This window comes from Aegilops tauschii, chromosome 4, assembly GCF_002575655.3.
Source record: "Aegilops tauschii subsp. strangulata cultivar AL8/78 chromosome 4, Aet v6.0, whole genome shotgun sequence".
NCBI lineage: Eukaryota > Viridiplantae > Streptophyta > Magnoliopsida > Poales > Poaceae > Aegilops > Aegilops tauschii.
The window spans coordinates 474,671,478-474,684,954 of NC_053038.3; the positions used below are offsets into that span (position 1 = coordinate 474,671,478).

The 13,477-nt window shown below is 52.4% G+C and overlaps 1 protein-coding gene across 1 annotated transcript; it reads right to left on the bottom strand.

Annotated features, from left to right (window-relative positions):
- Positions 1-5,181: 5,181 nt before the first annotated feature.
- On the bottom strand, positions 5,182-7,941 carry LOC109748626 (protein indeterminate-domain 7-like). Its single transcript, XM_020307655.3, has 3 exons — positions 7,800-7,941; positions 6,789-7,185; positions 5,182-6,373 (listed from the first exon to the last, which is right to left on the bottom strand). The coding sequence occupies exons 1-3, from the start codon at positions 7,939-7,941 to the stop codon at positions 5,458-5,460; spliced, it is 1,455 nt and encodes a 484-aa protein (XP_020163244.2). The 3' UTR covers positions 5,182-5,457.
- Positions 7,942-13,477: the final 5,536 nt, after the last annotated feature.

The following is a 13,477-nucleotide window of genomic DNA, read 5'->3' on the forward strand; positions in this document are numbered from 1 at the left end:
CTTGATGAACTATGCTATTTGTATCGTATGAATTTTTCTATATGTTTAATATTTACCTATATGCTATTCGTATGTGTTGCATGGTACCAGTTGCTCGCGCGCGCCGTTTTTTGCAGCGTCTGCTAGAGCTGCGCGCGCGCATCATATTTTACAGCGGCCGCTGGAGCCAGCGCCCTGCTGCGCGCAAAATAACGCTATTTCGGCACTGTAAAACAGTTTTAGCGCGCCGCGCGGTTGCGCGTCTGTTGAAGATGCTCTAACAAGATTCAGGTGGGGTAGTTCCCCGCGGTTGAAATTTCAAAAAAAAAAGGTTATCAGTAGGCCGTGCTCTTGGTACGATTGTACTATCTTGATACGAACGATTGAATGAAATTCTCTTTTTCAGGTAGACGAAAAACGAGAGTGGTAAGTGGTGCCAGCCTGCCAGGTCACAGGATAAGTGGAATTAGATGCCTGCACTGGACACACGTGGTCAGCTGCACCACCGTACTTCAACACGCTCGTGCTACTACGAATCTGGACAGCACCAGAGCCACATGTTCATCGCACGGCCTACTTAAACTCGCTTGCTTTTTTAAGTCAGTGTAAAGTGTGCAATGCGCACGTGCTGTGTCGTCAGTTTTGCGGCGACTACTGTTACTCCTACTCCAGTGCCACTGTTTTCCCTTTTATGTAGCAGTACTGATACAGATTTAATTGACCTGAACAAAGTACTAATCCGGTCGATTACGTTGATTGCCGAATTGTGGGGAGGGCGAGGTTTTTTTAAGAAAATAGGGTGATATCAATGACAAAAAATATGTACAAAAATCAGGACGCTCCTAAGATGGGGAGAATGACAAGCTCGACGTACAATGGGTAGCAATGCTTGGAGGTCGGGGCGGCAAAGAGAAGAAGGCCGCGGCCCACTCTGACGCCATCTTCTCCCCTCCGGTCGAGCCCACACCGTCGGCGGTCACCCCCATGCCACCTCCCCGCCCTCTATGGCCAGCGATGCTGGTTGAAGACCATGATGCTTGTGAGGTGACCGACACAATGCCAGAGAGGTAAATTTTCTTGTTTTTCTTCTTCTTTGGTGAATTTTGGCGTTTCAATGCAACAATTGGTGAAGAATCATGTGATGTCCATATATTTATTTTGAGCGAAATGTGATGTCCATAGATGGAGATGATTTTGCCCATTGTAGTATGCAAAACGGCCATGATGACATGATGGAATTCATGACGCCGTTGGATGGTAGCGGTACCGTTGGCCTCAACGACATTGCCATGTCTATGCATGGCAGATGAAAGCTAATTAAGGAGAGAGAGAGGGAGTTAAGTTTTGTGGGGTAGTTCGTCTAGGGACTTGAGCCATCTTCAACGGCAGTAGCAAGGCCAGGGCGCTAGGATATAAATCCTGGTAGATTGTCGGTTAGGCTGTTTACGTCCCTGCAAAGAAAAGCATCGAGCGCTAGGCTCATTCTTTTCCGTACGAGAGGGTTGGGCCCTTCCTTCTACTCCCCTATAAAAATACTCTTATATTTCTTAATAGAAATTAGAGCTCGTTATTAGCGCCTGGCATTGGAAGAAAGGACGCTAGATTCCATTTTATTTTTTGGATATTTTTTTACCAAAAGCACCTATATAAGAGCATCTCCAACACGCGCGCGATATTAGCGCGATGCTGGAAAATTACCATTTATTGCGCGCGCAGCTGTTCTGGGCGCAAAAAATGCGCGTGCGGCATAAGCGGTTCAGTGCGCGGAGCTAAACGGCACCGCGCGCTGCTTATTTCGTGCGCCCGCTCCCGAGCGCTGCACACTCGAGCGCCCGCGCCACACTGCCGCCACCCTTTCTGACCGCGCCACTTTTGCCCTGCCCCTCGCCGCCGCCGGCGAATTCGCCCGAAGGACGGCCGCGCCGACATCCCCCTCACCCTTTCCTACACCCGCGACCCCTTCGCCGCTGCCGCTGGCGCAAACCCTAGCGCGGGGAGCTTTGGCTTCGCCTCCGCCGGTGCTCCTCCAAGCACCGGTCTCGCGCGCGGCCTATTCATGGCGCCACAGACGACCTCGGCGGGTGGCGCCGCGCCGCCGCCCGCGGTGAAGCCACGGGCCCCCCTCTCGAAGCTCCCAAATGCGGCGGTGCCGAAGGCGGGCAAGGTGTCCGGATAAGAACAAGGCGGCAGACGGCTCCTCTAGGCGGCCGAAGAAGAGACTTGCAGAGCGTGCGACAGATGTGGCGGCCACCGAAGCACCGGCGAGCTCGCTTGTTGCGCGGGCGGCCGATGCGCACAAGATGTTCGATGAAATGCCCACAAGGTATGATTTCGCCCACTTTTTTTCGTTGTTGTTTTTTACATGAATGGATATGATTTTTGTTAGAGTTGTGTCGAATATAATGTACAAGGTAGGTTACAGTTGGACTTATAGTTGTATTGTGTTTAGATAGGATATGGAGTCGTGTCCAAGTAGGACACTTGTATTCTAGGCCTTTCATATATAGCGGGGCTAGACACATGATGTAACCTATATATGCCAACATAATAGCACCGGAACGCAGGGGAAGCCGGCGGCTTGTGCCGGCGTCCAGAGCGGCCGGGTGCGGTATTGTAGCCGTGTCATGGGGAGGAGCGCCCATAGTCAAGCCCCGGGGATGTAGCCATATCGGTGAACGTCGTTAACAAATCTCGGTGTCGTGCCTTGTGTGATTGCTTGGTCCTCGGATGATCGACGGTGGCCTCGGATTTATTCTAACAAATAGTATCATGAGCTAGGTTGTTCGGAGGCTGTGAATTGTTGATCTAGAGGACGAAGAGAACATCGACAGAAACCTGTGGAAGCAATCGTAATACGGGACAGTATCGTCGGCGAGTTGCGAGCTAGAGACAGAGTTGGTCATGTTGCAATCTTCAAGAAGCGATCGGAAGGTGCGTGTGCTAGCAGCAGACAAGGTCGGGCGAGTGTACATCGTGGAACGTGCGGCGACTGATCTAGTGGTTCGATTCGGGCGAGCGTGCAGACGTACGGCAAATTCCCGGCGAGATCGGATGGAGCAGACGAGGTGTCGTGGTGCTCTAGATCGACTCGGTCTCGGCAAGATCGAAGGAACGTGGACACAAGGCGGCCCAGTCCGAGGCGCGCACGGGTGGCAGCGGCTATGATGGCCCAGGCGCCTGGCAGAGCCATGGTGCGGCAAGGCACATGGGGAGCTGCAGGCGGGACATGCTGTTCGCGGGAGCATCGTGGAGTTCTGACGTGTCGAAGCTGCAAGGCAAGTCGGAGATTTGTTTGGAACAAAAAAGATTAGCACAAGGACCAAGAATCATGCGTGATGCTATCTAGAAAGAGGAAAGAAATAAAAGTCCAGAAGCTACATGTGACGGATTGGAGTTTGACTAGCTAGCTTGTCATTGATCTCTTTTGGTACGTGCTCACAGGAACGCTACAAGAGATTTTATTTTGGTCTTCTTTTGTTTGGTACACAGTTTGTGTATGGATGGCAGTCGCACTTGAGGATTCGAGGAGTCTGGAGCGTGCTGAGCAGGATCATGCAAACACATGGCGTCCAAGACATGCACAGATGTGCAAGCAGTTGTGATGCAGGGTGGAGCATGATTACAGTCGGATATGTTCGGCCGGGTCGAAATAGGCAATCTGACGGATCGACGCAAGTCGGTTGGTACAGAAGACGGTGGTGGGATCGGCAACGACGACATAGGAGCGTAGTGCTGATGGTGACCGACTTCTGGGCGTGGAAACACGTGGCGCAGGCCCGAGGGCTTGTGTAGCTTCGACAAGACTATGGCGCGGGGTTGATTCAAGGTGATGCACACACGGAGCTTGAAGTTGACGGGGCGTGGGGATGGACTGATCATCTACCATGGAGTCATGTTGAAGGTGGAGCTGGATTGAGGGGCTACGGTGTAAGGATCCAGGGAATCGAAACCTATTCAGCAAGGGGAAAAGCGAGTGACATGCAGTTCGGACTGGAGCCCAGTGGTCTGATGGAAGCGTGAAACTCGTCATCGGTCGGTGATGATCGGTGGTACTCTGCAGTGGGGGTTGAGTGGTGTGGGTTCGCGACCCTTGAGACTCGACCGGGACAGCGGAGGCTCGACGCGGTAATAGCGGCGAGGCGTGCGGCGCGCACGGGACATGGAGACGGGCCAAGGCTCTGGTGGTCATACATGTGGTGAGACAACTGCGAATTTGACTTGGGATGACTACAAGCAATGGTGAAATTCCTTCAAGTTTCAGACAGGCGGTCAAGAAAGGAGCGGTGATGTTGAGTTCAGGCAATTCTTATGTGTGACGCCCAATATGTGAGTTGTTCACTTTCACGCAGGTTAGTGATCAGTGTGTGATGGCGTTGGACGGATACTCTGGAAGTTGGGAGCACGGACTAGAGTAAAGAGGAACTTAATTTTGCTCAAGCATTGACTGTGCTTAAGAAAAAAAGGGACTACAAGTTGCAGGTGGAGTCATATGGAGTCTTTGGAGTAGCAGCGGTACTCATGGGATAAACTCAAGTCCAATGTACATGGAAGTTTGACGCATGGACGAATTCAAGGTGGTGGAGTATATTCGCCAAGGTGGAGTTTGTTAGAGTTGTGTCGAATATAGTGTACAAGGTAGGTTACAGTTGGACTTGTAGTTGTATTGTGTTTAGATAGGATATGAAGTCGTGTCCAAGTAGGACACTTGTATCCTAGGCCTCTCATATATAGCAGGGCTAGACACACGATGTAACCTATGCCAACATAATAGCACCGGAACGCAGGGGAAGCCGGCGGCTTGTGCCGGCGTCCAAGGCGGCCGGGTGCGGTATTGTAGCCGTGTCATGGGGAGGAGCGCCCATAGTCAAGCCCCGGGGATGTAGCCATATCGGTGAACCTCGTTAACAAATCTCGATGTCGTGCCTCGTGTGATTGCTTGGTCCTCGGATGATCGACGGTGGCCTCGGATTTATTCGTACAGTTTTAGCGTGCCGCGCGCTTGCGCGCCTGTTGGAGATGCTCTAAGCATCCAACATTGGAGATGGCCTTAAAGTTTATGGCAAGGGCTAGAGATGCTCTAAGGAATACTCTGTTGTTTGCTTTGAATGACTGTTTTTTATAACATTGTTGATCCCAACTATTCTTTGGTATGAATAGATTGATCTACAATCTACATTCACCAATTCAAGGTTTAGAACCAACTTCTTCCAAAATATTTATTAATATTTCTGCTAAATGAAAATACAATAGTTACTTAAATCCTCCCCGAATGGCCCCATTAAGTTGATAAGATTACCTGGCTACTTTCTGATTTTGCCAATAAAATGGTATCTCTAGTTCTTGACCATATTCAAGTTAACAAAACACATGGTGCACTGTCTCATACATGCTATACCTTCTTAATGGCCAATTCTGCACCTCGGGCAGCTTAGCGGAAATTGAACTACCAGAGTAAGGAAACCCTTTTGCATCACAGCATCATGAATCCCACATAGGTTTGTCCAATGCAGTGGAGTCAAGCGATGATTCATGGTAAGAATACATATGCTCCTGATTTTTCTGTTGCTCATCGGAATAGCTCAATGCTGTCACATCCGTATTATAGGTCCCAGAGCTTATATCCAAATTTCCGTTGCCTCCTAACCCTAGAAAGTCCTGTGTTAGGCCCGCATCTCCTACCCCTGAAATGTTTTCCTGTCTGTTGTGCTGCGTCTGGATATCAGGCATAATCTGAGGGCTCTCCTTCTCTTGTCTCATGGAAAATGGATTGTTCATGAGCCCAATTAAAGGCACGGTAGTCGGTGTCATCATGCCGCTGGTCCATGCTGAGTTGATCAAGATATTGTTGTGACCATTCATGCTCTCATCTTCAGCAGCCTTCATGCAAACACTGTTAGCTGCTGAATTCCCCATAGAATCTCCTTGGCTTCCAGAAGATATGCCCATATGGTCTCTAGCACTGGTGAAGTTGTTTGCGAAGCCTTTCAAAAGCAACGGTGAAATGGGATCTTGGCTGGTCTTTGCTCCCATCTCTGCAGCTTTCTGCAGCAGGGCTGTCGCGGACATGTATGGGGAGTTCATGGACATGTAAGGGTAGCCTGATGCACTTCCATCAAGTGGGAATCCTGGATCCTTGTGTGGTATCTGGTTGGAGAACAAGGCAGTGTTCCTTGTGATGAGAGCATATGGAGATAAAGATCTTAGATGCATGTCTGAGTTATGGTCGTTACTGGACATGTTTGCAACCATATCAGTGGGGCTAGGCACCCCATGTGAATACATGTCATGCTGACCATGCAGACTTCCCACCATTGTAGCAAGGCTGTGGTTAACCCTTGAGTTGTCTTCGGCTAGTACATCGCAGAAGGCCCGATGCGTGATGAAGCTATCCTTTCTGCATTGACATAAAGTAGAGCTAAATGTCGAGTTCCAAGAAACGTTGCATTTTAAATGGCATGGCTGCGGTGAGCTCCATGGCTAGTCTAATATGATACTCCCATCAGGGCCTGCCACAGATGCTAAAATATTGCAATGCATTGCTTCAAATAGTAGTATGTAAACTGTGTGAATATGGAAAGGTAAAAACAATAGTTTCCTCGTAAGCAACAGAGACATAAGCTACATATAGCATGTGATTTTCAGTTGCAAGTAGCTGCAGACTATGCGTCTGCATTTTGTAAATACGACGTCAGTACTTCGGTCTATATAGCATGTTCATGTATCCTTGAACCTTGGTAAATATATTTGTTTTTCATGGCTAATGATGCATTTGCTTGAATTCTTGGTGTGATTATCCTCGAGAAGCATACCTTGAGAAGATTGTTCCGCAATCACATCGGTACTCCTTGGTGCCACATATCTTAGTGTGAGCCTTCCAGTCAGATTGGACAGCATACTTCTTCGAACATCGGTCGCACTTCCACTTCTTCTCCCCATGCTTCCTAGAGAAGTGCTTTTTTATGCCCGTGAGATCACCCAAAGCTCGAGTTGCATCGTGATGCGGGCAGGTGACCTCAGGGCAGATATACACCTTCTTCTTGGCGTCGGTGCTGCTTCTCTGCTTGAGCTTCCATGGCAGGTTATGCCCCCTCCTGTGGAGCTGGAGGTTCTGATCTCTCTGAAATCCCTTATGACAGACTTCACATATGTATCGGTTTGTCGCAACGAGTGTCTTGGGTGATAAAGCTACTACCTCCACGTCTGGATCTGCAAGATGGACATCATGAAACCAATGTTAGGTTAGCACAGTTTGGAACTCTCTTTTTTTTCGTCGCTTCAGGTTCTGTCAAGCTAGTATATATGTTTTGGGTTAATCTAGCAATTAGTATTTTGTAAATCAAAGTCCGTTTTTTTTAGTATCCATTTGCAATTCCTTTGTACCATTTGTGTGTTAAAATTTCAAATATGATTGGCGGTCTGAACTTGAAACTACCATTTTCTTTACTTTTCCTCATGACACACCTGGAAAATACTTCATACTATGAGCTGAACTCATTAAGGTTCGTTCTTTTTTTGCTTTAAACCATGGAGGTACATGTTTTGAAAAAGTGATAGAACTTATAGCAGAAATGTATGTTAACAAAATGATAAACATCATGAGTTTGTTGGTCAAATCTATACGCCACTGAACCAGCATGCACGATATGATAAACTAGAGACTTTCTACTGAACCATGCACGATATGATAAACTTAAGCTTTCTAACATGCCATGCCCAGTCGCCATTTTAAACATTTATCTGGTGCATCTCATTGTTATATTGCACTTGCACGTGTGTTCATCAGACAAACAACAGTTGAAACTTGAGTTGAGGCAACATACCTGGATTCCCTGGATGACCTCGTCGCTTTTTCACCACGGGCATGGCCGCCGGGTCGCCTCTGCTCGGCCCCGCCGCGCCGACCTCGAGCTTCGGTTGCTGCTGGAAGCTGCTGAGAGACTCTTCCTCCGACGTGTGCGACATTGTTGTTGGGGACTTGAGCTGCTGGCTGTTCCAGAGGGTGCCAGCGTAGTGAGGGGTGGATGCTGGATTTTATGCACAACGGTGAGACTGCAACCGGACAGCAGGTAAACGGCGAAAATCCCCTTCCAGTCCGTGTCAAGGACGGCAATGCTCGCGTTTAGTATTAGAAAAACAGTGGAATCAGAATCTGGTTTCCCCCTTGGCACGGAATGTTCTGTTTATCTTATTTATTTCATCAGACATAAATAAAAATGAAGAGAAAAGTAGTCTTGAGCTACATGTTCCTACTGTCGCAGTTCGCTACTGTTACGTGCATCATGCAGATTGTACGTAGATAGGCCCCTGATTTTAGCTAGCACTGGGATTACTGAGATCGCTGGTTTTCCTACTGAGATTAGCACCTTGTAATTATCGACGGGCGAGGACCAAGTGCATGTCATGTTTCACCCTGGGTAAGTAAATTAATTGGCCAGTCGACGTCGAGGATGATCTCCAAGATGCTTAACTGATAATGCAGTTTTCTAGGGACGATGTCGCCATCGGACAGACTGATTGATGAATAAAAATGGTTGTATCTGTACTCGAGAGCAGGCAGGAGACGGTACAAGTAACAAAGGGAGAGATCCGGGAGAAGCGACAAACCGTTGGCCGCGTTTGTTCTAACCGGCCGGTACTATTAACCCCTGCTTCTTCTTCGTTGGTGCAGCCGTTCGAGTTTGCTTGTTGCTTTAACATTTGGCGCTTTAGTCAGGCCGCGGCCTCAATGCGCTTGGTTGTGCTTCGTGACTGCCTGCAGCGTGTGTGTGTGTGTGTGTGTGGGTGTGAGCTTGCTGTCCGAGTGTGCGTGGGCTGTGCGGTAGCTGTGTACGCTTGCTTTCTGTGCGTGTTATGGAGGCGTTTGATAGTGGATTATTGGATTTTGGGCATTCTGAATTTGTGGCCCGACTCAGCCAGACTGAATGAAAACAGACAAAAAGTCATGTCGTGCACATGGTTCGTTTGCGTGCATTCCCTTGAGTCTTGGTGAGCAGAAACACAAGCACCGATGTTTGGTTGTAAGAGCAACTCTAGCAGACCCCGCAAAACGCGTTTGCAGTTTCACGAAAATCACGTTTGCGGGTCGAAAAATATCGCGGCCGAACAGATACTTAAAACAAACTGTAAAACTGGAATAAAGAGCTCCTTCCTCCAGTCCGGTCGTTGCCGCCCCTTCCTCCAGCCGGCCGCGCCGGCCACGTCGGCCGCGCCCAACCCCGTCGGCCGCGCCCCGTCGCCCGCAAGCCATGCCCCGTCGCCCGCCAGCCACGCCCCATCGCCCATCGGCCGCGCCCCGTCCCTGTCGGTCGCGCCCAGCCTCGCCGGCCACGCCCCGTCGCATCCCTCGTCCGCGCCCAGCCTTGCGGGCCACGCCCCGTCGCCTCCGTCGTCCGCGCCTTGCTCTATTGCCAGGCGAGCCGTGCCCCTTTGCCTGCCGCGTCGGGAGGATTCCGGCGGCCAGGCTGAGGTCATGGGAGGCCACGACGATGTCGAGCTCGTCCAATTCGAACTGGCGGCGATCGATTGCGGCGTCTAGCGGCCTTTTCCGATGTGCGGTGATGAATTCCGGCGAGTTTAGGGCGGATTCCGACAAACTCCGCGGCGGCGTGTTTGCTCCGACGAGGTTTGACCGGTATACGGGGCCCCCTATATTCGGCCTTCCAACCTTCAAAGATAAGGGTTTCGGGTGTCCATTTGCGGTGGCCCTTAAAAAATTTACAGGTTGGACTACTTTTATGGTTTCTGTTCTGGACACTTTTTTCGCCCAAAACTGTAAAACGCAAAAAATTTACGAGTTTGACCACTTATGCGGGGTCTGCTAGAGATGCTCGGTCTGTTTTACACATATGCAAAGTGATGTTGTTTGGTTACATATAAGACAGTGTGTTATGGCTCAAGTCCACCCAGCCACTACTATTACGGCCCAAGTCCAGCCCAGCGAGAGATCGGTGTGGAGATGGCAAGGGAACGAAATCACTAATTAAGGAGTACCCCGCTAATGTCAGTCAGGGTATTCTCCGTGTGACAAGTGTCGCGTCGTTGGAACTCATTAGACTTTTTCGGGGTGCTGCGCGTTCGACACTTGTCGCGGGAGGGGACCTCTCGCATGATTTTCGGTTTTTGGTTTTCCCTTTTTGGTTTTTCCTATTACACTTTAGAGCATCTCCAGCCGTTCGGCCCCCCAGGGCGCCGAAAAAGAGCCGCCTGGGGGCGAACCGACGCTAGATTGGCCCCTGGGGGCGACTTCGTTCCCAGTCGTCGGCCCACAGGTCGTCGCGGGCTCGGCGATATTCCGTTCAAATTTTTGCAAACTCGGCGATTTTTGCACGAACGCGGCGAAACTGCATTGAAATTTGTGCAAAAACATAAAAACCTGCAAACTAACTACGCCAAACTACGCCTAGCCGCCGCCGCCGTCGTCTACATGCCGAGAAGCCTGTAGAAGCGGGTGTAGTCGCCGCCGTCGTCGTCGTCGTCGCGCGCCTCGCCTGCACCGCCGCCGTCCCTGCTGCAGCCCTGGCAAGGGACGCCGACACGTGGTGGGACGCTGGACGACCCGGCCTCGTCCTCCTCGTCGCTGTCGAGGACGATGACGCCGCCCTCCTCGCGCCCGCGGCGACGGGCCTGGAGCTCTAGGTACACCCGGCGCTGGCGGCGCACCTGTTCACGGACGTAGTCCTCCTTCGCCCACTTGAGGGCGGACTCATCGTCGGGGGCCACCATGTCGACGTGCTCCGGCTTCACGGGGAACAGCCCCGGCTCGGGCTTCGGCCAAACCAGGCGGAGGGAGCGCGGGAAGGGCCGGGCACCCTCGTTGATGACGAGGGCGCCGCTGCGGGTGCGGCGCCCGAGCGATGTCTCCTCCGATTCGGGCTTGACGGGGCGGAGCGCCAGCGAGCCGGGGCCCGACGACGAGGACGACCCCGGCTCCATCCGCCGCGGCGTCCAGGAGCTGCCACGACAGCGAGAGAAGGACGGCCGCGGTGGGTACTCGAGGGGCGGCACGTTGCCGGTCTCGATGTGGTCGAGGACGGCCTCGAGGGTGTGGCCGGGCACGCCCCACCACTCACGCCGCCCGTCGGCGTTGAGGCAGCCGCGGGGGATGACGCTGTTGGTGTAGGCGTTCTGCTCCTCGCGGTGGCGCGCGAAGTACATGGGCCACATGGTGTGGCTGTCCGCAGCGTACCGCGGCTCGTTCTGCTGCTCCTCCGTCAGGGACGAGCGGATGCGGGTGATCTCAGCCCGCCGCGCTGCCCCTTCGGGCACAGGCGACACCGGGATGCCGCCGGCGCTTAGCCTCCAGGCCCCCGGCACCCGCATGTCCGGGGGCATCGGGTACTCGACCTCGTAGAGGAGGCGTGCCTCCGGCTCTTGGAGATGGCGGCGGCAGAAGCCGTTCGCCGCCGCGCCGTCGCCTGGGAACCTCTCGGCCATCTGTTCGTCGGCGGACGAAGGCGGGGAGAGTGTTGCTTTGTGCGCTGGAATGGGGCGAAATGAGAAATGTGGCGTCCACCGGAGGGGAGGTCGCCTTTTATAGCCACAGCGGGGGCGGCGCGAGGCTGCATGCCGGGCGACACGTGGCGGGTGTGGGAACCGAGGCGATGAGGGCGACGAAGCGGTGTCTCGCTGACTTGGCGGGCCCATCCTCGTTCGCGCCAAAATTGCTCGCCCCGGCGCTCCCGAGCGCCCCGTAGCGCGCCGGGTTCGGCCTGGGTCCGCAGGCGCCAGTTTCGGCCCAAACCGACGAAAAACAGGCTCCTGGGGGCGCGACTGGGCCGATTTTTGGGCGCCGACGCTAAAAAGTCGCCTGGGGGACGTCTGTTGGGGGCGCGGCTAGAGATGCTCTTAGTCCTTCAACATTTTAGGTTTTGTATTATCCCTTTTGATCTGTTTCTTCTATCTGTCTTCTCTCGCGTTGCCGTCCCCGCCGCCGCCGCTTGACTTGTTTGCTCTGGTTCCGTTGTTCGGTTGTCCCGCGCTACGTCTGCCTGCTCATCGCCTCCTCCTGTCTACGGCTGCTCTTACTCGCTGGTGGTAATTGTGTTCGCCGTTGGTTCCCTATATTCCATTTATTTTTCCCATTATATTTCTGGGCAATGGAGATTCATGAGGTGATTATAGGTGGGGGCTTCCAACACTATCAAATGTCAAGTTTCAACTCGATTGTCCAATCAGTTCTTAGCAATCACTATGTTCTTTACAGATATTGCTTGCCCTTTTTGCCATATGCCAAGTAACCCTTGTTCCTCTTTTGATGCTTCTGTAGATATATTCACTATGGTGCTGGATCGGTGGTGTTCGAGGCATGTTGTAAGATTAACATTTTTGTTTGTTCAATTTTTGGTGTTCACTATGATTACATGAATGATATTGTTGGGAATCGTAGCATAATTTTAAAATTTTCCTACGCTCACCAAGATCCATCTATGGAGTATACTAGCAACGAGGGGAAAGGAGTGCATCTACATACCCTTGTAGATCGCGAGCGGAAGCGTTCCAATGAACGTGGATGACGGAGTCGTACTCGCCGTGATTCAAATCACCGATGACCGAGTGCCGAACGGACGGCACCTCCGAGTTCAACACACGTACGGTGCAGCGACGTCTCCTCCTTCTTGATCCAGCAAGGGGGAAGGAGAGGTTGATGGAGATCCAGCGGCACGACGGCGTGGTGGTGGATGTAGCGGGTCTCGGCAGGGCTTCGCCGAGCTTCTGCGAGAGGGAGAGGTGTAGCAGGGGAGGAGGGAGGCGCCCAAGGCTGTAATGCTACTGCCCTCCCTCCCCCCCCTTTATATAGGCCCCCTGGGAGGGGGGGGCGCCGTCCAGAACCCATCTGGAGGGGGGGCGGCGGCCAGGGGGGTAACTTACCCCCCAAGTCAAGTGGGGCGCCCCCCCACCCTAGGGTTTCCAACCCTAGGCGCAGGGGGGAGGCCCATGGGGGGCGCCCCAGCCCACTATGGGCTGGTTCCCTTCCCACTTCAGCCCATGGGGCCCTCCGGGACAGGTGGCCCCACCCGGTGGACCCCCGGGACCCTTCCGGTGGTCCCGGTACAATACCGATAACCCCCGAAACTTTCCCGGTGGCCGAAACTGGACTTCCTATATATAATTCTTCACCTCCGGACCATTCCGGAACTCCTCGTGACGTCCGGGATCTCATCCGGGACTCCGAACAACTTTCGGGTTTCCGCATACACATATCTCTACAACCCTAGCGTCACCGAACCTTAAGTGTGTAGACCCTACGGGTTCGGGAGACATGCAGACATGACCGAGACGCCTCTCCGGTCAATAACCAACAGCGGGATCTGGATACCCATGTTGGCTCCCACATGTTCCATGATGATCTCATCGGATGAACCAAGATGTCGAGGATTCAATCAATCCCGTATACAATTCCCTTTGTCAATCGGTATGTTACTTGCCCGAGATTCGATCGTCGGTATCCCAATACCTTGTTCAATCTCGTTACCGGCAAGTCTCTTTACTCGTACCGCAA

Bases quoted from the DNA above. Each gene is read 5' to 3' on its own strand.
- LOC109748626 (XM_020307655.3), bottom strand. From the start codon at position 7,941: ATGTCGCACACGTCGGAGGAAGAGTCTCTCAGCAGCTTCCAGCAGCAA. The intron at 7,186-7,799 runs GTATGTTGCCTC...TCCATCTTGCAG, and splicing joins AGGTCATCCAGGGAATCCAG to ATCCAGACGTGGAGGTAGTA. The intron at 6,374-6,788 runs GTATGCTTCTCG...ATGTCAATGCAG, and splicing joins TGCGGAACAATCTTCTCAAG to AAAGGATAGCTTCATCACGC.